The sequence below is a fragment of the Exophiala mesophila genome (assembly GCF_000836275.1).
Source record: "Exophiala mesophila strain CBS 40295 unplaced genomic scaffold supercont1.4, whole genome shotgun sequence".
NCBI lineage: Eukaryota > Fungi > Ascomycota > Eurotiomycetes > Chaetothyriales > Herpotrichiellaceae > Exophiala > Exophiala mesophila.
The window spans coordinates 4,284,740-4,309,771 of NW_015622507.1; the positions used below are offsets into that span (position 1 = coordinate 4,284,740).

The 25,032-nt window shown below is 50.7% G+C and overlaps 6 protein-coding genes across 9 annotated transcripts; 4 read left to right on the forward strand and 2 right to left on the reverse strand.

Annotated features, from left to right (window-relative positions):
* Positions 1-1,965: 1,965 nt before the first annotated feature.
* PV10_06590 (uncharacterized protein) lies at positions 1,966-5,662 on the forward strand (the record flags this gene model as incomplete). Its single annotated transcript, XM_016371406.1, has 1 exon — positions 1,966-5,662. Exon 1 carries the CDS (start codon positions 2,147-2,149, stop codon positions 5,660-5,662), a length of 3,516 nt encoding a protein of 1,171 aa, XP_016223699.1. The 5' UTR covers positions 1,966-2,146.
* Positions 5,663-5,858: 196 nt separating this feature from the next.
* PV10_06591 (uncharacterized protein) lies at positions 5,859-10,040 on the reverse strand (the record flags this gene model as incomplete). Its single annotated transcript, XM_016371407.1, has 1 exon — positions 5,859-10,040. The coding sequence occupies one exon, from the start codon at positions 10,038-10,040 to the stop codon at positions 5,859-5,861; it is 4,182 nt and encodes a 1,393-aa protein (XP_016223700.1).
* Positions 10,041-15,908: 5,868 nt separating this feature from the next.
* Positions 15,909-16,638, forward strand: PV10_06592 (uncharacterized protein). The gene is made up of 2 exons (XM_016371408.1): positions 15,909-16,260; positions 16,340-16,638. The coding sequence occupies exons 1-2, from the start codon at positions 16,033-16,035 to the stop codon at positions 16,517-16,519; spliced, it is 408 nt and encodes a 135-aa protein (XP_016223701.1). The 5' UTR covers positions 15,909-16,032; the 3' UTR covers positions 16,520-16,638.
* Positions 16,404-20,100, reverse strand: PV10_06593 (potassium/sodium efflux P-type ATPase, fungal-type). 3 transcript variants are annotated; one of them, XM_016371409.1, is made up of 4 exons: positions 19,493-20,100; positions 17,753-19,439; positions 16,928-17,695; positions 16,404-16,838 (listed from the first exon to the last, which is right to left on the reverse strand). In XM_016371409.1, the coding sequence occupies exons 1-4, from the start codon at positions 19,984-19,986 to the stop codon at positions 16,590-16,592; spliced, it is 3,198 nt and encodes a 1,065-aa protein (XP_016223702.1). In that variant the 5' UTR covers positions 19,987-20,100; the 3' UTR covers positions 16,404-16,589. The 3 variants fall into 3 exon arrangements, with proteins under 3 accessions (XP_016223702.1, XP_016223703.1, XP_016223704.1); XM_016371410.1 differs by having other exon boundaries at positions 16,404-17,695; XM_016371411.1 differs by having other exon boundaries at positions 17,753-20,100.
* A 366-nt stretch (positions 20,101-20,466) lies between these two features.
* Positions 20,467-23,099, forward strand: PV10_06594. Of its 2 annotated transcripts, none has more exons than XM_016371412.1 (2): positions 20,467-22,134; positions 22,306-23,099. In XM_016371412.1, the coding sequence occupies exons 1-2, from the start codon at positions 20,882-20,884 to the stop codon at positions 23,060-23,062; spliced, it is 2,010 nt and encodes a 669-aa protein (XP_016223705.1). In that variant the 5' UTR covers positions 20,467-20,881; the 3' UTR covers positions 23,063-23,099. The 2 variants fall into 2 exon arrangements, with proteins under 2 accessions (XP_016223705.1, XP_016223706.1); XM_016371413.1 differs by having other exon boundaries at positions 20,467-20,778; positions 20,829-23,099.
* Positions 23,100-24,142: 1,043 nt separating this feature from the next.
* On the forward strand, positions 24,143-24,431 carry PV10_06595 (uncharacterized protein; the record flags this gene model as incomplete). Its single annotated transcript, XM_016371414.1, has 2 exons — positions 24,143-24,260; positions 24,307-24,431. 2 exons carry the CDS (start codon positions 24,143-24,145, stop codon positions 24,429-24,431), a joined length of 243 nt encoding a protein of 80 aa, XP_016223707.1.
* Positions 24,432-25,032: the final 601 nt, after the last annotated feature.

The following is a 25,032-nucleotide window of genomic DNA, read 5'->3' on the forward strand; positions in this document are numbered from 1 at the left end:
TCGATGCTTGGAGGAGGATCCGGGGGAACCGTCATCTGGAGAATTAGGTCGCGGAGGGCGGGGAGATGGAGTGTTGAACCCTTCGTTGCTGCCACCATCGTCTTGAAAGACCTGCAGTGTGTTGATGGACCAATAGGCCTCGACAAAAGCCGACGGATTGTTAGTCACATATTCTTCACAGGTTGGAGCCAAGGCTGCACATCCTGAGTCACTCCAGACTTGACCAGCCCACTAGGATTGAGATTAGTCTTTGAAGATCATCAACAAGCCAAGTTGTTGGGTAGTCGTCTTACCTGGCCACAAAAAGTGGTGTCGAAAATGATCTGCAGGTTTTTGAAATGGTCGTCCATGTTGAACTGACCTTGGAAGATGGAGGCGGGGGTACCCCAATTCTCTCCTGGTACCGGAGCGCTTTCGACAATGTCGGAGGGAAAAGTGCCTCGGGGAAAGAACCAGATCTTGATAAATTCGGAGGTCCATTCGGTTGCGAAGACTCCGCCGCCGGCACTGTTGAAGTCTGGGCCAAAGGTGAGGTTGGAAACATCGCCAATAGAGCAACCAGCATTGGTGGGTTGATCAGGAGCATTGATATCGCAATTGGAGGTGATGAGGTCGCCGCGGAAGGTGCCATTCTCAATGATAGGACCGACTGCGGTGTGCAGAGTCATGCTGTTGGTATACTGGTCATTGACTCCTTCAACGATATCAATTTCGCCGTTGTTTGGCCAGTCTTTGCCCAGCATCCAGAACGCTGGCCATGTACCACAGATGCCGCCGGGCATATGAACAATGTCTGCAATAACCAAGGCATGTTGAAATGTATCATCTGAGGAAACGCGAACACTGGCTCTTCCCTGAGGGGCTACCTCTTTGGTATCAACACCCATAAAGATGGCATATGAAGAATTCCCACCATCGAGGAATCCCGCAATACCAGTCGCGTTGGCCGACTCGAGAGGAATGTATTCGACGTGTCCATCTGTGGGATCTGGATCAGTGAAGAACTCGAAGCTTTGCCAGAAGGCATCTCCCGAATAGTCTTTGACCAAACGGTAATTCGCCGTGGTGAATGGGACGAGTTGGCTGACCAGCAGCATCAAAATAATAAAGAGGGATGTCATCGTTTGAATGAGTGTATTGGGTGAGCGTGCAAAACGAATGGGTACTAGGTAGGTATTGCAACAATGGAAATGAGTGGGAAGATGGGAGGTACGGACGACAGAAATGAGAACAAGACAAACGGAACAGTCACACCAGAGAGGGAAGGGTTACGAGTGAAGTGAAGGAGAGGGCCATTTGATAGTGAAGGGTGGCGGACTCGACTAGCGGTGCCATCCTAGATGGTGAATTCCAACATGAGGCGCAAGGAGTTTGCAAGTGAGGGTGAGGATTAATTTTTCTGCCAGTCTTACTCTGAAGGGGTATTTTCTTGGATCTATGCAGAGACAGCTAGGCATGCCTTGGAATGATGGATGGTTCTTAGACACGGGAAAGTAAGACTAGAAATATGAACAGATGGTCCTGATGGCGTGGCAATTAACTTGAACCCATTCAGGTGAGCAGACGGACGTTGAAAATGAAACAAGATGAGACTGTTAAGAGAGTTGGAAGACGAAGAAGAAGGAGAAGAATGTTGGGAGGAATGTCGAGTCTTGCAACTTCCTGAAGATTTATGTGGGCAAGTCGTGCCTTCCTCTTTGTTCAATTCTGAAACGCGTGTTTGGTTTGGTAGGCGCGACCGCTTGAACGCGAACCCTCGTGATTCAAGTCTCTGACTCCCCCACCTGCCCTTGGAACTCCCCGCTAAGCACTTGCACCTGCCTCTATTATTGCGTATTGCGTAAACCAAAACTCCACTTTGCACTTTCCACTCTCCACGCGTCTGGCCTGCACCTGCATCTCCATCTGCATCTCTTCTCTGGTCACGTTCCAATTCCACTTCCATTTCCACCGCATCCATAATCCAAACAATCTTCCTCCATTCTCCCTTGCCTCAAACACTCTCCCACCACGTCGCCATACACCCACACACCCTATCCTCTCAAGCCAATGCATCATGCTCACCACCACCACCACGTCTTGACCATGTTGCCCACGAGACAGACCACCCACCCTCGTTGCCCTCACCTTTTACCTCTCCCTCAACATGTCCGCCCTCCAATTAACAACCTTTGATTCCGCCGACCGTCTTCCCGTCCTAAACCTGTCCCCAGACAATTCCAACCCGAGTTCCTACCTGGAAGCAGACGTGGCTCTGGTCTGGCCCTATTCAAGTTCCTCCGCCACACTTGCATTATTACTGGTCGATACCGACACCAAACCTGGTCAAGTCCGAGGTCAAGTCAAGGTCGTCTTTCGACATGGCTGCGCGAGGCAAGTCGCAAACACAAAGGTTGGCATTGGCGATACTTTGCGCCTCGGTTTGAATGATTGCGCCTGGAAGGAAACAGGAGATGTCATTTCTACCCCAGGCAAGAAACTCGCCTGGGATCTCGAATACACCTCACGTGTTTGCGCTCAAATATCAAGAGATGGCCAGGACTCTATCAATGTAGATTACAAAAGATCCAACTCTGAAGAGCCAGTCGCAACCACCGTACCTCTACCTCTGCCTGCTCTATCACATGTCTCTACTCCAGTCTCTACTCCCACCTCTAATGGACTCCGCCGTCCCCCAACTGACACTATTTCCGTTCCTTATTTTTCTCCGGCAAAGTCAATCAGAAGATCTTCCGGCGCCACCTTCCTCGATGGCTTCCTCGAACCCTCGGCCGGAGAGGATGACTACATTACTGGGCGCGGACGAAAGCGAACAAAGTTTGCTCGTCAAAGTGGTACTTGGAATTTGATCGATTCGGATGATGATCAACCTCAGACTCAGACCACAGTCAATCACGACGACTCTAGCCGCAGAGAGGGCATTTCCACGCCAGAAGACGCCCATGTTCCTCTTTCCCAAGACCAAGTCTCGTCTGCTCATGTCTCTTCCCCTGTCCAGCAACCGCCCTCTATCATGGGACCGCCCCAGACACCCGCTAAGACATTACATCTCACTCCACCTCAACCACCCGAAGCCCCTTCACCCAGCAAAGATTCGGACAAAGCCACCACTCCTCGATTGATGCCTCTTGCCTCCCCTGGTCTACCCCTCGTCTCTCCACTCATTCACCGCACTGGTGTCGAGTTCGGATACTTTCCCACCTTCCAAGACAACATGTCACAATTGGACGCTTCTGCCAAAGAATCAGTTCCCTCCGCAGATGATTTGCCCGGAAACGAGCCTGTTTCTAAAGGTTCACCTGACCTGGAGCCGCACCTGGCGCAACCAGACGAGCAAGCATATATAGCACCAAGTTCCTCACTAGACAACATCCCTCCAAGCCCACATGATGCCCTTACTACCTCAAACTTGAACACCACTGAACCTGAAGCCGATCCCTATTTTGTTCCTGACCATTGGTTGTCTACTCTAGAAGCCAACATTGTTCAAGAGTTGCAGCAGAATGACCAAATGTCGCCCGCTCCCGTCACCCAAGAGGCTCCTGTCACCGTCGAAATAGAATCGGATGATCTCTATGGTCCTCCACCCTCACTACCAGACAAGGCCCCAGATGCTGACCAAGAACCTGTCCTTGAAGAGCAAATGACCAACCATGAAAACTCTCCTGTTCTATCCACTGTCTTACCCAAGAACGAGATTCCAGAAAAGACAACCTCTGTCCATGAAGATAGCTCAGATGCTGAGTCTCCTCCAGTCTTATCCGTGTCGGCTTCATCGACGCCAGAGCGCTCGCCTAGCCCTCAGACCGAGAAACTGTCCAAGTCTCCAGAGCCTGTACACGTGATCACGAGTGATGAAGATTCAGAGGCAGACACAGACACCGGCGAAAGTGACGAGCCAGCCACACCCGAATCCGAAGAAGCTGGCCAAGCTGATGCCCAACAAGAATCTGAACCTGCCTCTGAATCGGATGACGAGATTGAAGTGACGGCAGTAGTGAGACACGATGAACCAGACTACCCTGAGACCGAGTCTTCTCCACTTGCTTCTACTTCTCCAAAGGTGTCATTTATTGAGACCGTATTGACTGAACTTGATGAGCGCAGTGCTCAGGTGGATGCCTCTGATGCCGTTGACACCGCAGATACTTATGACGAGGCCGAAAATGACGCTGAGGTAGATTTGACCGTGCAAGATCTTCAAAAGGAAAGATCACCATCGAAAGAACCGACTCAACCTTTGTCCCCTGATGTGACTGCTCCTGGGATTCCAGATGAATCATCGCCAAAACCGCAATTGCCAGAAGTGTCAGATTCTGCCAGATCCCCGATGACCACCTCCATCTTGCCTACTCCCGATCAGACTCAGGACGACAAATCTCGATCTCATGAGGATCTCGTAAGCACAGCACTGCAACCAGAACAGGGCGTGCTATTGCCCTCTCCAATACCTACACAAGATACACAGGAGACTGTAACTGCCGCGAAAGATGCATCGCTTCCAGACAGTCTTCCAGATCAATCAGAACCAAATCTAGAGTCGACAGCCATGCAGCCCAATCCGCCTCAAAGGCCATTGCGTCACCCAATCAAACCCAAGAACATTTCTAGTCCATTCTTTACCCCAAGGCGATCAGCGCGGCTCTCATCACCCGAAGCACGCAGGGACAAAGGATCCCCTTCAAGCCCGCTTCAAACCACGTTCCCAACGTCTCCCGTCTTGGAGTCGCAAGAAAATGACGTTATAGCTGCATCGCCAGTCCTACCAACTACCGAGACCTTTCATAGCAGCGAAAAGGGCCTGATTACGCCAATTGCGTATTATGTCCATTTGATTTCTCTACAGGAACATTTTGGGCAAGTGATAGATGCTATCGTTGTGTGCTCCGATTCAGCCAAGGCAGACAGAGCAAAGTCAGGACCCAAAGATTACTTTCTGAATATTCACGTCGTCGATCAAACTTACAGCACTCCCGTTTTGGTACAGATCTTCAGACCGGTCAAGAATTCACTGCCATCACTCAATCCAGGAGACGCAATCATCTTGAGAAGTTTCAAGGTCCAAACAGTCAGGGGAAACTTTTCACTGCTAAGTACCGACACATCGGCATGGGCAGTGTCTCCAAAAGGCAGCTCTCAGCTCATCATTGCTGGTCCACCTATTGAGCATGGACTAGCTGAAGTTTCCTATGCGTCATCGCTGGTCGAGTGGTGGCAGAAGGATTCAGCACTCGAAGAGCCTGAACATATTCCGGCCTCGACTGGACCACAAACACGATCAAGTCGACGTGTGAACACATCACCAGAAACCCTTGCCAAACCCAAACCAACTCCTATCAGCGTCAGTCGTCGGAAAGCCAACATGACGGATAACTTTGGCAATAGTAGTGATCACGGTCACGAAGAAGCCGTGGAGAATGATCATGATGTCCAGTCTCCACTCCTGGAAAAACAGCATGATCATCGTGGGTCTACAACACCAACCACCGCCACAGTGGAGTTTGCTCCGAGAAGAAGTGCAAGGCATAGGAAATCGCCTAGCGTCGTGCATGAACTGAGAGACGGTACAAAATATGTGGATGACGAGAACTCAACCCCAGCCAAAAGGGGTGGGAGTGTTGTCCATGAGTTGAGGGATGGAGCGAGATATATCGATGAGTAAGAATAGCGTTCCAATTTTGATGTTAATACTTAATTGTGTATAATACCTTCCAATGGAATCCCACTACATGACACCCAATGATGCTCACTAACTTAGAGTGGTTCAAACCAAGCTTCTATTCATTCAGACGGAACAGCAGTCATATTGACCTAACCGGCAGTCTATCTACCAAGAACTCGTTGTACAGTCGGGTCGATCATTTAATCCACAACTGACCCCAGATCAAACTCTGGATGATGTCTTCGTTACACAAGATCGTCACACTGGGACCAATAGATCTGTTTTCACGAAGTTGACCAACCGACTTGGAAGTCCCTTTCCCCTTGCCCTTCCTCTTCCCTTTCTCCAACTGCTGTTGATGCTGTTGCTCCTGTTGTTGCAACATCTTCCTCGCCGCCCCAACAGCAGCACGATCCTGCACAAAACAATACTTGACCGGCGGATGTTGATAACCGTTGCGGTCTCCACCTACCAAACCAGCTTTAACCGCCGCCGCCTTGAGATCCGAATGGAGATGGACAACACCCGCACCCATGGCCCTGACAAAGAACAAATGATGTTGCTGGGCCGTCTCGACCGCTTTGGTAATCTTGCCGCTACCTCCATTGCCGGTAATAAACACCACATTCGCCCCGCCGAGGAGATTCGGTCGTGTGGCAACCATTTGTTCAACTGTCGCCGATCCAAAAGGTAGACTCCGTGATTTGATCGCATTATCCAAAGCGTCGCTTTTGCCCGCGGCGAGGAGATAGGGGTGCCAGTCGACGATAGTGGAGGAGGGATGAGGGGTTGTATTGCTGTCACCATCATCATCATCATCATCATCATCATCTTCTCTGACGTTGTCACTCCCATGTTCAATATGTTCAATACATGCATCAATCCACTTATCACTCAAACAAGGCAACCCCAATGCCAAAGCTTGCATGTACTTGACCTTACGCGAATGTTGGTCTGTCAATAGAGCGGCGAATTCTAGGTTTGCGTACTGAGATTGTAGTTCCATGGTGGTGGAGTCAACCAAGTCAGCAAACGATGTCGAGAGGACTTTTCCGCCGTGCTGTTCGATCAGAAGCTCTAATTGTTCTTTCCGCTCTTCTTCGTGTGAGATGGCGAATGCCATGTTGTGGAATAGACCTGGTGAGGTATGGGGTGTGGTGGAGGTTGTGGAGGTTGTGGAATAGAGGGTTGGAGGTGGATGAGGAACGGTTCCCGCTGTAGGAAGGAGAGTGGATCGACGGTGCCGTGATGTCGGTGTCGTGGGCGTGGATGACCGTTGCGCGGGTGTGGAAGTACCTCCGAGCAGCGGTAGTCCTGTGGACAGGTCGTCCTCAAGCTTATACTCATAAGGACGATCCTTCATTTGCCGCCACATATTACTGTCGAGATACAGAGCCGACACAGGGACTTCTTTGACAGAGTCGGTAGAGATATCGACCGGAAGACTCTTGCGTTGCTTTGGCGCGACCAGGACAGTATCATGGCCGTACACGTCGGTCATGGAGGGTGACATTTTCGTTCCGCTGGATGCTTTGCGTTCACCATGGTGGGTCTTCAACCCTCGTACCACGTGAGGTAGTTTGGGAAACCCTTCCAGGTTGATCTTGACTAGGTCGCCGGTCCGAACTTCCAGACTACAGAGGCCATATTCGTCAATATCCTGTGGATCATACCCTTCCCATTGGATTAGAAATCTTTTCGTGTCAGATCCGGCCATTCCTACGCATCGTGCGGGATAGTAGGCTTTGGTCTTGCCGTTGAAGCAGGCGAATACCATGTTTGGTGCTGCCCGGGCTGGTGCCGCTGCTGGTGCCGATGGTGTTGGCGTGGCTCCTGCTTCTGGAGGACCTGCAGTTGGTCTACCCGGATCAGTGCTGGTCTCAACTTGCGGCGTTTGAGGACGTCTATCTCGTGGGGATTCAGTATGTGATTCGATTTGTTTGTCCTGACTCCGTATTAGTGTATGATCAAGTGCCGCGCTTGGTCGACTATCAGGTTCGACGTTATCAGTTTCAATCCTGGAGCCTTTTATGGCCTTTGGCTCCAGTGCCGTGTTCGAGGCTTCGATTTGATGGGCGGATTCGTATGCTGCAGATGGAGGAGATGGAGTTGGAACAGTCTCGTGGGCAGGTTCGTCATGTACTTGCGTCGTATTTTGAGCGGCTTTGGTAGAGGTATCAATGACTTCTGGACCAGGTGTCCGTTTTTTCAACGATTTAACCTTGCGTAAGGATTTTGGATTCCCTGACTTGGGCGTCGAAGCGATAGACCTGAACACCGGAACTGCTTTTGGTGGAGGTGAAGCTCCTATTTCCCATCGCGAGGATTCAACCCTTTTCTCCGACACGGGTTTGTCCTTGAGTGCACTGAGAAGTTTTGTCGAGGGTTTGCGTGTCCTTCGAGAATATTTTGACGTTGCCACCATTAGTGGAGTCTCCAATACGGGCTCAGCCTGCTCCTGTGGAGTTTTCTGCCTTTCCGTCGAAACATCGTCCGCCTCGTCCAACTCAGCATAACCAGTTTGTTTTACCGACGGAGAGACTGGGGATGGTGGCGAAACAGCTGCGTGAAAGTCGTGCACACTAAGCTGGCTCCCCCCAAATTCACCTTGTTCATGATCACCTCCAAATAGATCACTTATGCTAAAAACACCTTGCGATTGAGATTTCTGGGGTGATTGTATCGCCTCAACATCCTGCAAACGCACCCTTTCGACACCAGGAGGAGTAGCTGAAGGTGGCGGACTGCTTAGATCAATGTCTCGTTGTGAGTTGTTCGTAGACGGACGCGGTCGTGATCGTGCGGTATCGAATTCAGTCGAACTGGTATTGACTCCACTTTGGTTGTGCTCCGAGCGGATGGTATGTTGTACATCCCTCTCATTGGAACTGGTTTCAGGGACGGTGCTTCTTCGTCCAAGTTGGAATCTTTGAGACGATGGCTGGATGACATGAGGGAGTGCAGAATCCATTTTCGGTAGCGCACGTGTGTTAACCTCCTCTTCTTCTGTTTGCGACATGGTTGGAGACTGTGAAACAAACTCAACCCCGTCCCGTCCACTCGATTTTGGATTCTGAGCATGTTCACTTTCTCTCTTCTTTGTCTGAGATGGCTGGGAATTAGCCACTGCAGACGGTTGCGAACTATCCCCAAATTGTCGGTTAGAGGTCCGATGATTCAAACGAGGTCTCGGTAAAGGACTATCTTGGATTCGTAGTGATGATCCAATGAGGGCATGTTGTAATCTTGCCGTGGTTTCTGGCACTTGACCCCCCACCTCTGACAAGTTTTCTTTGTCCTCGCCATCCAAAGCTTCATATCCCTGACTTGATCTCGTGACTGCAATGTCCGTGTTATCTTCCTGGTCTGTTTCGGCCTCGCTGTCATTTTCCAGCTCACTCTGTGGAGAACTCGGGTGTATCACTCGGTGAGAAGAGGCGGCAAGCATGGTCTTTGGTCTCTGTTCCGTCGGACGAATAGGGGAAGGTTTTTTCGCCGGCGTGGAATGCTTTTTCTTAGTCGGCGACGAAACAGTCTCAAAGGCAGCTTTGGTCTTTGTATTCTTTTCACGTGTTCTCCTATCCGCGGCTGAGATACTGTCATCAAATTCGTCGTCAGAACCGTCAGCGACGCTAGAAGAGTCTTTTAACAACTGTATTCTAGCTAGCTTTTCTCTTCTAGCCTGAGATTCTTTTGAAGATACATAGCGAGTCGCGGGTTCGGTAGAGGCTCTGGGGAAATCTGAGATCAATCTCATAGGAGACGAGGTGACGGTGACTGGTCTCGGTCGTAATTTAATGTTTGGAGATGGACGATCCGAGGGTAAAGCGATGTTGGTCGTGAAAGGGGAAGTATCTGCTTGAGTAGCGGCAAAAGCCTGACTGAGACCTATGACATGGCCCACATTTTGAAGAGGATTGCGTGGCAATTCTGGGCTGTCGACGAAATCTCCATTGTATCTTCTCTTTTTGCCCACCGTAACCGGTGTCTTAAAACGCTGTGATTCCGGGAATTGAGACAGGGGCTGTGGTGACTGGCTCGGAGAGAAGTCGACTTGAACAGGTTCGGTGTCGAGGTCTGGATCGTGTTGATTATGAGGTCGGTCGAAATAAGACAACAGGTCAACATGTCCATCGTCCCCCTCATTCAATGTCATCTGGGTCTCCTGCTGGCCATTAGGGAGTCTCGCGCTGCGGCTTCTATTGATGAGGGATTCGAAATGAGAAGGAGATAGCACCTGGGTCGCGTTATCTTCGACCTGACTCATGATTGTGTCGAGCACCTTATGCACGGCATTGGCGGGGACTTGAGAATCGGGGACCGTACTAGGTTGGGTGGGATTGGTATCGTCTTGGTTTTGGGGAAGAATGGGTGACATGTGTGACAAGGCAGTTTGGACGGCTTGCCGCGTTTGGGTGCCTGGCGGTAAGTATTCTGAACCAGGCTGTTCTAACCGTGACTAAAACAATGGAAAGGATGTGAGATGGCGCAACCATGCAACTAGCGTGGGTAGATATGACCAGGATTGGGAGTGAGGCTGAGTCTTACCTGGAGGCTAGAGAGCATTTCATTCTTGAGACTTGTGATATCGATACTCCCACTATCAGTCTCCATGATATCCAGGGTGGACTAGGGGATGTTCATCATAACCAAACACAGGTAAATTCGGTGCCAGCCGTAGTGGAAAATGTCAGAGCGTCTGTGTGTTGAACAAGTCAAAGCATGCGACGTTGGATGGCAAAACGCGTGCCACTTTTTAATTGGGAGACGCGACACGAAGAAGACGCGGGGCAACGTGATTTAATTGGTGGGGAGAGATGTGATTGGTGGATGTAAAGTGGTTCAGCCTTGTCATCCCACGTGACTCAGCCTTGCTCAATTTGGTCAATATCTTCATTTCACTGTACAAGATAACTTCTTTCGTTCTTCTGCTGTGTATACCATATACTAACCTCCACAAAGACATTCCACTCAAGAACATCGCATACGAATCTCTGTGTACCTGTTATTGAAAAGGTCTCAATAGCCTCAGCCCTACCACCAATACACCAACCGTTATCCCCCACCAATCTGATAGGCATATGACAGCTGCCAACCACATTCAACCCCCAAATCCTGAACCTTTGTTGCTCAAACAACCATCCTGAACTTGAACTTGTCGTCCTTCACAATCTCATCCTTTTTGGCCTCCAACTGATCGACATCCCAAGCAGCAGCCAGATACCTACCACCAAGCCACTCTCTCCTCTCCTTGGTCAACCAGGTCAAGAAACCCCCCGGAAGAGAGATGTCGTCTGTCAACACTACATCGCGCACCAAGTCAGCACACATTCTTTCATCCCACTGATCAAACATCCAAAGGACCATATAACTTACAGGTCGCCCAATCATCACCCTCCTTCGTCGAATGCAATTCCGTCTGCGGGGTAATGACAGCGCCTGGATGCAAGGCAAAAGCCTGAATCCCATCCTTGACGTGATCATTATGAATATGTTCAATGATACGATTCATAGCCAACTTGCTGACATTGTAGGCCGTTGGGATGAACTCAGACCTATCGACATGCGAAGCCAAACTCGTCACAGCGACAAACGCACGCACCTTAGACTGATTATTGCTCTTGTCCAAAAGCAACGGAGTCATGTATTTGGCCGTGTAATACGTTCCGAGCAGATTGATGTTGATCACACGTTGGAAATCATCATCCTCAATGATCCCAACAGGTAGGCGACGGTTAGTCTTTTCTCCAGTCTGTGGATCCTCGTCATATAGGTATTTGGAGATGATTCCTGCGTTGGCCACCACGACGTCCAAACGTCCGCCGAATGTTTCTCGTACTTGGTCGGCAAGTTTCTTCACATCTTCGGGTTTAGTCGTGTCGGTGATCTGAGCGAGGATCTGGATTTGTGGGTTGATTTGGAGGAGGTCTTTGGATAGTTTGTCCAGGTCGGATTGTGTTCGGCTGGAGATGGCGATTCCTGATACTCCGGCTCGTGCGTATGCGAGGGAGATGTTGTATCCAAGTCCCTTTCCTGCTCCGGTCACTACCACTACAAACGGGGTCGAGACTTTGTTGTTTTCTGGCAGTGTTGATCCTTCGGCTTTGGTGTGGATTGTCTCGGTGAAATCCACGCCCCAATGTGAGGGTGGTCTAGAAGCCATGTTTCTGGGAGAAGGGGTGAGGTGTATTCCTGGAGATGTCTTGGACAAATGATCATTTTAATGTCATCAATAGTAGAAGACCTCGATTTTACAAGCTATGGACTGAAATACTACATGTTCTACTTAAGTGGGGTCGTTTGTCAACATTGCGGTGTCAGTCGGTTTTGGCCTCGGCTATGTCGATTGCTCACAAGCTGCCCTGACTACGAACCGCGTGCCAACCCATCCTACCACAATCGCTTTATTTGATCTATGCATGCGTCTTCAATAGAGATGTGGAGGGTAACGCGGAGATCCTCGGACCTTGCCGATATTGATGACAAGCTCTAACTAAATACCTATCCGTAATATTGAAGACTTTCCCGAAGTCCTCGTGTAACTGGAGGTACCGGGACTACTAACCTCATCGGTCAGGGGGAAAATCCCTGATCACACTGCGGTTACACTCACAATGCTGGAGAAGCGTTTAAGTCGCATGTTGGCCTTTCTGTAAGGATCCGCTTGTTGCTCATTACTATCATTCGAGAGATGGTTGTTAAACCATCAGGTAGTATAGATGCTAATTGATTGTTCATACGGTTTAATTTCTAACCCTAAGGAACGAAAGCATACTAGAGAGAAATGGATGGAGAGGAATGCCTGCCCAAAATCACTGTCAATCTTCTAATTCAGCTTCTTGAGGATAGGGTATGTTCTAAGCTCTAGGTTGTCCTATGGCGTTTCAGCTCTAGCAAGTAATAGTCTTCCTCTCCTTTTCGACCGATTCGCCGCGTTCCAAGGCTCGTATCTCGTGAGGTCACATCGCTCGGCCCATCTCGCTCGCCTGTCAAGAGAGCGGCACGCTCGTCAGGTAGCATGATAGCACGGTCAAGGTTATATGGTAGCATGCGGTGGCGACCACGGATCATCATGGCACAGATGACGACCTTGCTGAACACAGTGAATTGTCCACTAAGACTGGTGTTGACGTCCGGATAGCCTAGGCTGAGTCCAACGTTACCGTAGGCGGAGACCACTTCAAAGAAGATCCCAAATACACTAAAAGCAGGGTCGTCTGGGTCGGAAAGCCGTGAGCTTTCTGCGATGCTGATACAGAAAATTCCCAAGAAGATATACCACAGATCGAAGGAGAGTTGGTTCTGTAGATGGGTGACGAGATACGACCGTGTGTCTTGTTCGTCAAGTTCGTGATCGTGAATTCCAGTATAGAGGCCCAACGAACGCTCTTCGTAGGTGTTTGAACTTCGGATGGACATGGCAATTGGAAAGACAGCGATGTACATCATCACGAGTAGCGAGATCTGAACGGCTGGGTTGACTTGAGCGAGATTGAAGGTGGCAGTGCCCGTGTGTCGCGAGGAGGCGGCTTGGAAGAGCGCGGCGAGGATGCGTGGGCCCATGGGTAAACCTTCAGTGACTTCACTGTTGTCGAGATCAAGGACGATGATGAGGATGACGTCCAGGGTGTTGAGTGCTATGAGAATGCCGAAGAGAATCCAGGTGGGTTTGCTAGGGAAGAGCAAGGTATAGCAGCGACGAGGGTGCTCGAGGAGAAACCTGAGTGGGTCGAGCAATTTGCTTCGTTTTGGGGCGAACTTGTACATGAGCCAAATTACCAGCCGCAGGAATATTGGATAGCAAGTATTACCAGCAAACGCTAAGAACGTCATTATCAGCATCGGCCAAGTGGCGTTTCTGAAGGAAATCATCGAGTCCGGGGTGAGAGTGAATCCTAGGTTGTTTATCATAGTTTGCGCCGAATAGAACGCCCACCATGTACGTGACTGGCCAATCTCAGCCAAATAGCCTTGGTACTGGGCTGCGGCGCTGTGAATCCAAGGAAGGATACAGATGATGCCGAGGAGATGCAGGCCAAAGAAATACGCTGTGACGGTGTCTGTTAGTAGAGGGGAGGACTCGAGATCATATAGGGCACGGACCGACGGTCACCCTCAGGAGTAACTTGAGTGCCACATACTCGACACCGCCCAGGACGTCTCGGTCCTCAGCGGACAAGTTGTAAAAGCGCGAATTTCTTCCGAGAGAGGCTTGGGTGGAGAGCTTTGGCATTTCCTTTGGCATGGGTCTTTCTCTCAATATGCTGGTTCTCGATCGCCTTGCGCTATTGGGCCCAATCGAGAACGCAGATGAAGCAACACGCTCGAGGGCATTGCCTTTCTTTCCTTCGTTGAGCTTGGGTGCGGATGTCTCCGTCGCAATCTCGCGGTCTTTATTCGTTGCAGTACCAGGGGTGCCACGACTGACCTCGACGAGGAGGTTAGGGTGACCCATATCTCTAAGATGAGGTGGGAGGATACGCAGTGCCTGTTCAGTCGGAACCTTTGACGAAGGGTCATCAAAAGTAATCGTGTTAGTCTTCCTGAAAGGCTGGCTCGCTGCCTCTTCATGGCTGTCGATCTTTATCTGTGCATTGGGTGCGCCGGATTCCACATCTTCTATGAATGTGATCTGTTTGACAGGAAAGACTTTTGGAGTAAGTGATTCGGCTGTCTTCCTGTTACTCATGGCGACAGCAGCATGGGGGGAATTCTAACCTCTTCGCTTGAAGTGTTCTCTGAACCAGTAGAGGCGAACGACAACAACGATGATGTTGATGAAAGCAAAATTGGTTATGACGGGTGCAACGTAAATGACTATCTGCTGGTAGAGTCTAAGATCCTTGACGTCCACACTGGCGGCATTAGGAACACTCTTGTTGAACCAGAGGGATTTCGACCAACGTGTTAAGACCACTTTCTGTACTTCCACTCACACCGAAGAAAAATGCATCTATGGCGGAGACGTTTCCTTTTCCAACGATGATAATGAAACTCAACAGCGAACAGGTGACGATGTAGAGATCTTTCGTAGTGTTAGCGATCCTCCCAATCTAAAGGATAGTGGGAGCGCACAATGGAGACTGAGGAACGTGACAGGAGGTTTCCACATCGCGAGGTAATCAGATACCTCGCGTGCGATGGCAGACACTTAAGAGAAGGGAGAGTTGTGGTATTTTGGAGGGGCAGAGGTATTCTGAAATACTATTTTATACTGAATCAATCCCATAGAGCTTCCATGGCCGACTTTTGACGCATATCTTCGGTAATGACAGCGGATCATTGCAAGTACGGCTATCGCATCACACGCACGATGGGTTAAGTTAAGATACTATACCAAACCGCTTAGCCTCAGCAAGCACTCCATGGCCAAGACGTTCACGTCCGTCTTGCCGGCGTTGCGCCAAAACAATTAATCTATTGGCTATACCTGACCCTACACATCTACTCGTCTACTTGCTCCGTAAAACTACCCATCGACGCAGATAATGCAGTGAAAAAGCCGCCCGATTACTAGTCAGTCTCACAATCTTTGCTTTGTCCTGGCCCACAGGTCCTATGCAATGCAAAGTCTACCTTGGATGCTGGCTGTGAAATACGCCTGTACATACTAGAAAGTGCTCCAGGATATCTGCAGCTTTTGGTTTTAGCGCCGGCTTCTTGCCCGGCTCGATCCTACGACACGCATCAAATGGCATTCATCTGCCACTCTTGGACACAGTACGCAGTAAAACACATCACTGCCTTTGAGACTAGACGAAGGTTGAGCATCCCAGCGTTTCTCTCACTGGGTGATTATCCAGGGGTTGGCTGAGCGCTTTCGTCGCGATCCGATTCTTAGCCGCAGGCTCCACAATCACCAGCAAATTCCACAGCGCAGAGGAGGCGCAGTCTGCATGTCCAGGTTGCAGATCTTACCTGTGCGTGCTGTGGACAAAGAACTCGAATCGACTCTCGCTTACCTGGGAATCTTCCCAGTAGTAGATGGGAAAGAATTTAAATTACGTCAGGTAAGCCTGCTCGACTTTGGTCACGCATAGACCATGCGTCCACGAGCATCGAGTGGTGAACACTAAACCCTGGATCGTTGTTGATATGTCCAGGGTATTTGCATGACCTCCGTCTTGCCGGTGTGGCTGAAGAACTGCTAGATTTGTAGGCTCTGCAGCACTCGCAGCCAACAGATTCATTCAAAGTCAGCTGCGTCTCACCACATTTCAAAACCTTCAATCTTCCCTTCTATGATCCTCACCCTTTCCCTTGCAAAGCTACCTTTACACACACTCAGTCACCCACGTGAACCTTCAGCTGACGCTCTCATTCGCCAAGACACATATATTCATCTCTTAATAGAGCCGACCAGCAGGTCTATGGCTGAAGAGACCATCTTTATTGTCTATAGCAACAGCACCACTCTCTGGGGCCAGCTGGCATACGGCATCCGTCGTATGAGTGCGACGGTTGCTGGCACCCCGTGTCCTGCACTTGAACTTACTCACGGCGGCCTCGGTTCCAGTGAGAGGCCTGAGTGGGCGCGGGCCAAGAAAGAAATTCCCGTCGATCTCAAGCAGCAACACTTTGATGAGATTCCGTCAGATGTTAGTCCCCCCTCCGCCTCGCCATGTCAATTTAGCCTTGCCACCTGGCATCACGGACGTATCGCTTACACTCACGCAGCTCAAGCACTACATCGAGGTGAACAAATATGAGTTTCCCTGCGTGGTAGGCAGGACAACCGACGGGCGCTTCCACATGCTTTTCGCCGACAGTGAGCTTCCGGATTTCGTGCACAATCCTGCCAAGTTCGTGAATACTTTACGGAAGAGGGCTGTTGACGCTGGTATGACTTGGAAATGATCGACCACGCTATAGAAGCAACACCTTGTCTCAGAAGTCTATACCTAGCTAGTAATGCTGATAATGGCGCTCAAATCTTCTCGTTCCCGGCAGGCAGGTTCGTGCCGCTGTTGTTCTCGCTCCAGTCAAAAAAGTCCCCATACGCCCTCTTCTCGAGATCATCGCTTGTCTGACCCATCTTCCTTGCGCGTCGGCGGAAGAATATTCGCTTGCCCCATTTCCACGCTTCGATGCCGCTGAAGAACAGCACCGCTTCTACGAAGACAATGCCCCACTCCCATGAAATTCCTGTCTGTTTGAAGACATCGTGATTTAGAACCTGTGATGAGAGATTAGTCGAATTGATGATTCCGATTCGAGAAACACTGTAAAACTGATTCGAGTTGGCAAGGGCATGGAGAAACTCACAGGAATATAGAGGGTAGGGAAAATTGTAACAAAGCCAGCAATAACCGCCCAGAACAGGAAAGGGTTCCTCCACACATCATACATCCACTGAGTGAAAGGCCTTTTGGTCTTGGGCTGCATACGGAAAAAGCTTCTCCGCATGTTGACCATCTCCCACGCAAGGAAAAGCGCGAACCAGGTGAGCGACACGAACGTCGTAGCACGAGCCCGAAAGACCGTATCACACTGTTCAGAATATGAGGTGTTACAACCCTCACCTAGGTTGCCATCACCAAAGGCGTAGACCACCAGAAGGAAGGAGGACAGGCAGAGTGAAGCCATCCATAATCCGTAGGCGAGCATATCACAGCAGACTTCCCACGTGAATATTCCCACTTTGAGTGGCATAGGAGGACGTTCAAGGATATCTGGTGCAGCAATTTCCAGGCCAAGACCCATGTCAGGCATGCCGGATGTGATCATGATGACCCACATGATCTGTACCGGGGCTAGTGGGAAGACCGAAAGCCCCGTGCTGTCCTTGAAGGCTAGCCCGATCAGAAGTGTACAAGCCTGTGCGATGTTCTCCGCGAGAAGGTGTAGAATGAACTTTTGAATGTTGTCGAACATCCGTCTACCTTCTTCGATAGCATTGAGAATCGAGGCGAAGTTGTCGTCAGTCAGGACGATGTCAGCTGCGTCCTTGGCTACGTCGGAGCCAGCCATACCCATGGCAATACCGACGTCTGCGATCTTTAGGGAAGGAGAATCATTCACGCCGTCACCAGTCTGTATAAGAACTCAGTATTTCTAACTCCACTTGGGTCAACTTCTCGTGGGACATACCATGGCCATGAAAGCGTCTCTCCGCCGAAGTGCCTCGATCATGCGGACCTTCGTGTTGGGAGCGCATCGAGCAATGACAAGAGGTAATACTGGCAATTGATCCAGTTCCGAATCGGAATATTTATCGAACTCTTTCGCCGTCATGACCATGCTCTTTGCAACTTTTGCAGAGACCTTGGACATATCAGGCAGAATGTTCACCTGCTTAGCGATAGCACTAGCAGTTTCGGGATGGTCGCCGGTAAGCATGTGGACTTTAATGCCTGCTCGGTGGCATCGTTTGACCGCAGTGGCGGATTCTGGACGAGGCGGGTCGTACAAGCCGATGAGGCCACGAAAGACGAGATCACGCTCAATCTCCTCCCTAGGGGGAGGTCCATCACGCGATGCACGTCGACCATTACGGGCATCATAGTCGCGGCTGGCAAGTGCAAGAACGCGAAGACCCTGAGATGCCAGAGCTTCCATGACTTCGAGGGTTTTTTCCTTCAAGGAGTCGGAATAATCGATCGTCTCGCCCTTATCCCAGACTATCGAGACACATGAGTCAATGACTCGCTCGACGGCACCTTTCGTGTAAATCGTCTGAGCTTGGCTCTGGCGGTCCTCGAAAATCACCGACATCTTTTTGACGTCAGAATCGAAAGGATATTCGCTCACTTGTTTGCTTGTTGCGCCCTCGCCCCCCGCGATATCATGACGGTTGTAGTCAAATCTAGATGCAAACACTTGAAGGGCAATTTCGGTAGGGTCTCCGACGGCGGTCCACTGTCCTTCGTTATTCTTGTGTACGCGAGCAACATTGCACAATGAGGCGACTTTCAGAAAGGCCTCGAAATCGGCGTTGTCTTTCAGCAACTCGCTAGCGGCGACAGAGTCGCTTTCGGATACTTCGTCGCTGTCGGCTGAGCCTTTGGCTGGAGGATTGGCTGAGTGCACAAGGGCACCAATTGTTGGGTCAAAAGGATTATTGGACACTCCTACCGAGTAGGTGCCTCTGCTAGGAATCCAGGCCTTTTTAGCCACCATTTTCCCTTGCGTTAAGGTGCCAGTCTTATCGGAGCAGATATCTGTTACAGCTCCTAGGGCCTCCAATGACTTAAGATTCCGCACGATGACATTTCTTTGAACCATGTGTTTAGTTCCCACCGCCATAGTGATAGTCAAAACCACGATTAAAGAAGCAGGAATCATACTGAGACCTGTAGCGACTGCGTAGATAATAACTTCCGTTCTGTCCGAAAACTCGTTTGCAGCCAGGACGATAATGGCGCAGACAACTGCAATCCAGAAAAGAAGTATTGCGAGGCGTGAGAGCTTTCTTTGTAAAGGTGTTCCGACATTGACGCCAAGGAAGTGTCCAATGAAGTCGCCGACTGTTAGGATCCATGCCTGCGCGTGAACTAGAGGAGATGCAGTACCATCATCACGACGCTTAACAGGTCGTCGTTTGGAGTCCTTTTTTCGCAGACTCTGGGCGATTGATCCAATTTCAGTGTACATGCCTGTAGCGTAGACAACACCCCGAGCGCGGCCCTTGGTCACGGTTGACGAACTATAGACAACGTTCAATCGATCACCAGGGCCGGTGTCTTCGTCAAAGACCGTCGACTCATCTTTGGCGACGGGAAGCGATTCCCCGGTCAGTAAGGCCTCGTCGGTTTCAAGATTGATCGACTCAATGAGTCTGGGCAATAGTCAGCACAGATTTCTGCAACGCCCAAGGGCCTAAGGACGTACCTCAGATCCGCTGGCACGGTGTCTCCAACTTTGAGCACGACCACGTCTCCTACCACAAGCTCAGCGGTGGGGACGTTGACGATGCTTCCATCACGAACCACATTGGCGGTGGGTGAGCTGAGCGATCGCAAGGAGTCCATAGTCTTTTCAGCCTGGAACTCCTGGAGAAATCCGACGATGATATTTAACACGATAACAGCAGTAACCACACCACCTTCGATCCAAGATTTGATGGCAAAGGAAACTACCATGGCCATGATGAGAACCAGCATCATAGCGTTGGCGACCTGACGAATCAAGATTTTGATGGGCTGAACGCCAGGGCCATCGTCGAGTTCATTGCGGCCAAACTCGTTTAGTTTGTGGCCTGCTTGCGTTTCTGAAAAGCCATTTTCAGGATCGGCTTCGAGTTCTCGAACCAAGGTATCGCAGTCCAAGGCATGAGCAGGCTTGCTCATTGGCTTATTGCTCTGGCCCGACACGTGATTTTCCATGACGTTAGACGGTCTAAGAATCAGAAGTTGGTCAAAGGATTGGATTGAAGAAAGAGTACACTTAAACCATCAAATATGATTTCACATTTCACCGAGCGTAGCATTTGATCTCCGGGTCGGCAGCAACTGCGATCCCCACAGGCATCCAAGACAAGTTTGAACGCCGCTACTGCCTGGGCAGACAAGCGCCGTGCACTGCAGCAAAGAATGCACGACTAATAGGGACAGCTTGCCCATCGTGCGCGTCCTCTGTAATTTGTTCAGGAGATAAGAAATGCGTCGGGTAACGGGTTACTCAATATTACAGCAACGGTTAGCATCGACCCACCGACCCACCGACCCACCGACCCACCCGGATTGCAAACTTTACTCGCGTCGATCACGAGAATGCCAAGACTTCCACCTCCGTCTTCCCGTAGCCATGACCCTCCACATCTCTTACTCTCGCCGCTTCACAATCGCCGCCGTGACGCAACAGCTGAAATCTTTGGTCATACCCTGATCCTGACCCTACTTGAATTTCGAGCCGTGGCCGAAGCCGAGAACCTCTGGCCGCGTCGCCAGTGCTTTGCAAGTCCCAGCCTTGCCTTTTGCCGCCCTGATCAACCACTACGACTATGAAGAGGGTACACGCACAGCAAGCCGAAGCCAACTCCGTCCGCAAAAGTCAACATGGTCATCCCAAACGAAAGAGTCACCGTCGCTCACCCTGGGCCTGTGACGAATGTCGACTCCGCAAACGCAAGTGCGATGGCTCACAGCCTTGTCAGCCTTGTGTAGCATCTGACCTAGGTCTTCCATATTGCTGTGCCACTAACAACCACCAGCTGACGGATATGCAGAATGCGCATATCAATTTCGTCGACCGGCCCCTCCGCCGACACAGAGAATACGGATGCTAGAACAACACCTTCGCCAAGCATATCTGCTTCTTCAGAGCCATGCTCAGCATCACCCGCGCTCAGATCAATTGAGCCTCAAACCAGTATTGGACATTTTGAACTTTGGGGTTGCCCCGTCAGGACCGTCGAACACGGTCGATTGGCAGGACGACCTCGGCCGGGGTTCAAACATCAATAGCATGCTGGCAGGCTGTCGACGCCTAATTTCATCACCACCGTGGAACACCTCCCTTTACGGACCCCTATCAGAAACCGCCTTTATTCTGCGTACACTAGAGATCTTCAATCTCGACAGAGCAGGTGTCCGCCAGGCTTTGCTGCCTATTCTCGGAATATTCGACCTGCCGTTACCTACGACTACAGAACCAAAGGGACACTTTAATCTTCCGCGACTTTCATTGCCTTGGACCCCAAACAATTTGCCCAACAGAGACGATGCTACGCGTCTGCTAGACTCGGTGTTCAAGCGCACGCATCCATGCCTCGATTTTCTCCATGAGGCATCTTTCTGCAGTATGGTCACTATACTTTACAGCCAGTCTCCGGAAGAAAACGATACCCGAACTCAGTTCTTACCCCTCTTCCACCAAGCGATTGCTCTAGGCTACCTTTGGGATCGTGACTGGCATCGACAACATGGATGTCAGGTTGCCATGGACAGTGCCATGTTCCACTTCAAGATTGGACAGAAACTCCTCGATACCACACAGTTGGACTCTCTGATGTCTTTGCAAGCACTCTTGTGCAGCGCAATCTTTCTCATCTCCACTTCACGAATCTCTCGCGCCTACACAATCCTCGGTCTGGCGTCTTCCACCGCCATTAGACTCGGCCTCCATTGCGACGTCACCGCAAAGCCAAACATTGCATGGCAGGAGCGCTCTATGCGCATAGCGGCCTTCATGAGCCTCGGAAGACTCGACCTATACGCCAGCCTCATGCTCGACCTGCCCGCTCTCCTGCCAGACACTGTTCTCGATACTGGTATCAACACAGTCTATGCCACACTTGGCCACTGCTCCACGCGTGAGCTTGACAAAAACATAGAGGCCTCCATCCAGCACTTGGAGCTATTGAGATTCACGAGCACAACCCGCCGAGCGGTCTTTACGGATGTCACGACTGGTGAGGCAGTAGAATCCATCGATTCAAACCTTCTGGCCGCCTTGGACGAAAGGCTTCGTCAGTGGACGCAGAAAATTTCTCATCTTCTTGCACAAGTCACCCAAAAAGAAAGAAACTCCGAGTATGTGACCATGCTTTCCTTTGACACTCTAGCTTCCATCGAGCAATTGACCGCGCTGCGCTGCTATATGATGTCCTCGCCAGGCGTCTCGCCGACCGATTGCCGGGCCATCGGCGCCGGAAGATGTCAGTAGATACCAGTCTTTCTTTTTTTGCTAACCGACAAGCACAGGATATCCCGTCACCTTGAAATGGCGTGCAACTTCGCACAACTCAGCTTTTACAGGCCATTCCTACCATATCTCCGTATCATGGCTGAAGGGAAAGCCATCCCTCTTTCGCATTCACGCCACGCGCTTGCTTGCATCAAGTTGGCTTCCACGACCATTACGCGTCTCGAGTCAAACGCGCTTGCGATGCCCGATGTCCTCCTATCATGGGACACAACGTATACACTGTTCCTGGCGATCATGTGTCTCGTTTTCCTGATATCTGCGCACAAGGGAACCTCTCGTCCCAGCGAGGCGTGGAAACGATGTGAAACTGGCATCCGACTCCTGACCAAAAACGCTTGCATGGAGAACTGTGCAACGACCTGTCTCAAGATGCTCAAAGAGGTGGTTCGGCAATTGAATCATACGGTTGATTTCGACTTTGACTCCATCCAAGACAGCACCGGCAGAATCTGTGCGCCGAAGCCTTCGCCACGTCGCTCCGTGGTCCGTCGTCATTCCCAGGATCTTGACGTGTGGTGGAATCGAGCCGAAGCCGAACGCACGACGAAACCTTCGGTGTTGACTGGGGTGACTGGGAGCCCGAGGATACCGGCAATACCCTCATCTTTGCTACAGGATCAGCCTATGGATGTTGATGCAATCTTAGCGCACGCTGAAGATCTCGCGGTTGGCATTGACCTTGAAGCAGTTTTGAACCATGGTCACGATGGGAGCAGCACTCCTCTCTTCTTGTTCGCCGGAACAAATGATTAAATATAGCGGAATGAAATCATGACGTCTTTGTTTTGCCTATAGTACATGATACCATACACAAAAGGCCACTTGATTTAGCCAAATACTACGCCGCAAGTAGCATATGCATGCCTCTGGCGGCGAAATCTTGGTAAACCAAGGGCTGGCGCGCGTGCTATTCCCTACTTTTTATTACGAAAATACATGCACAGGGTACTTCGGAATCCGGGCGGAGCTTGACATGAAGTATCCCGGAAGTGTGTCGCGAGACTGCTTGGCGTACATGTCATATTTTGGCCTTGGCGATCCGGCAAGACGGCGTTGAAGAAAATTAAAGTCTTTCTTGGAACCGCAACAAAGCTAAGGTTGGGTTGGCGTGAGTCTTGATCAGACGGCATCGGTTTGACCTGGAAGGCAAACCCAAGTCTCCAGACGACAGAGATCTTGCCTACTCATCCTCTCACGTCGCCATTGGATCTGTCTTGCCAGTTCTGTCGAGCTCTTGTCTTGTGTGGATGTGGGGCCAAGAGTTGATGAACCAGCGTCTAAAGTGCCCACATGACTTACGAGGTGTATGTCGCGAAAGGCCTCACAGCCGTCACCGGTATTCCTGCCACAGTACACCATTAATGGGCTCAGGAGACCCAGCGAAAGGAGAACTAGCGACACACGAGACTGATTATGTTGCCACATTGTAGGAAAGTGATATCCATCCTTCATCCAAGTCAACTCTACTGGCAGAAATTATACCTGGTCTTTTTGGTTCTCTGGGATAGCTTCTCTGGCGCGTGTGTCGAACCCCTGTGCACTTATTGCATGCACAGGTGCCGTTGTAGTGGACATGCTTGTGACTGTGCAAGTCGCCATCCTCGCGTCTGTCTATTGAGCCCCAATTAGGATTTCAAAAGACGACGCCGCCATCGAAACATTGCTATCTCGCTATACCTCTTGTTGCAGAACGCCGCGGCTCCTGTAGCACCAAGGCACCCCAAGCGCCGCCACGAACCTCACCGGCTTGTGGTACGCCCACTTCCAGGTCGCGCATCCCCTCGCTAGCTTCCGACGACTCTTCGGCGTCTTCGTCACTACTTGGCGCCCACAATGAGCTTTGACACAGCGGACATCTCGGTCGCCATTTCCGCTGCTGCTGGTGGTCAGACCGCCAGTACGAGTGGCCACGGGTATGGCGACATGGGCGGCAAATCCAAGTCTGCAGACAGTGGGCATGGAAAGCGTGCCCGCATTGAGTGATGACGCGGATGTAGTTGCGTTTATTTTGAAGATCTTTGTCGTTCAAAGAGGGAAACAGAGGGTCAAGACAAATGCTGCAGCTCGTGTCGTCGGCAAGGACGCGCCCTGGATGATTTGGCAAGGCAACTCCGGCTTGTGACGGTGATGGAGGTGGGCTGCGCTGCGTCCGTGCAGGAAGACAGATTAGCTCAGGGTCCGACTGTCGACGCCGAAACACGGAAAGGGGAGATTGGGTCACGCTCTTATTTGACGTTAGAGGCGACGACACCGTGGTCGCCATACTCCGAGCCCGGGTGATGCCAGGTGATTGAGACAACGGGGCGGACATCATCCTCGATTCTTTGAATGTAGAGACAAGGTACAGAACTCCTCGGAAGAAGACCAACTTTGGGGCGGCGTTTTCGAGTCGTTCGGTACGTGTGAGGATCGTTGTACGTCGCTGTCGACGACTGTGATCCGATCTCGAAGGACTGAAAGCCGTTCTGGGGATGCTAAGCACCACACGCCAGTTTTTGAGATTGGGGGTCGTTCTTAGACATTTGACTCTGTATGCTCGCGTAAAATCAGTATCATAGACACTATTACGTTGGCTGACCTGAGACACAGCTTCAATGGAGGGCCTAGCCTTTGGTCGAACGTATACTTGCGTACAAGATGTGGGAGACCAAGATCACCGCAGCGACAACCCCGAGCACGATGAATATATTTCGTGCACGTTCGCCGCTCGACAGGTCTTGTGT

What these genes read in the sequence shown, in the direction of transcription:
- PV10_06592 (XM_016371408.1), top strand. Translation starts at nt 16,033, where the DNA reads ATGGCTGAAGAGACCATCTTTATTGTCTATAGCAACAGCACCACTCTC. An exon ending in TTGATGAGATTCCGTCAGAT is followed by an intron (nt 16,261 to 16,339) that starts GTTAGTCCCCCC and finishes ACACTCACGCAG; the next exon opens with CTCAAGCACTACATCGAGGT.
- PV10_06593 (XM_016371409.1), bottom strand. Translation starts at nt 19,986, where the DNA reads ATGGAAAATCACGTGTCGGGCCAGAGCAATAAGCCAATGAGCAAGCCT. An exon ending in GAGACGCTTTCATGGCCATG is followed by an intron (nt 17,696 to 17,752) that starts GTATGTCCCACG and finishes GTTCTTATACAG; the next exon opens with ACTGGTGACGGCGTGAATGA. An exon ending in TCCCTACCCTCTATATTCCT is followed by an intron (nt 16,839 to 16,927) that starts GTGAGTTTCTCC and finishes CTCTCATCACAG; the next exon opens with GTTCTAAATCACGATGTCTT.
- PV10_06594 (XM_016371412.1), top strand. Translation starts at nt 20,882, where the DNA reads ATGCTAGAACAACACCTTCGCCAAGCATATCTGCTTCTTCAGAGCCAT. An exon ending in CAAAAAGAAAGAAACTCCGA is followed by an intron (nt 22,135 to 22,305) that starts GTATGTGACCAT and finishes CGACAAGCACAG; the next exon opens with GATATCCCGTCACCTTGAAA.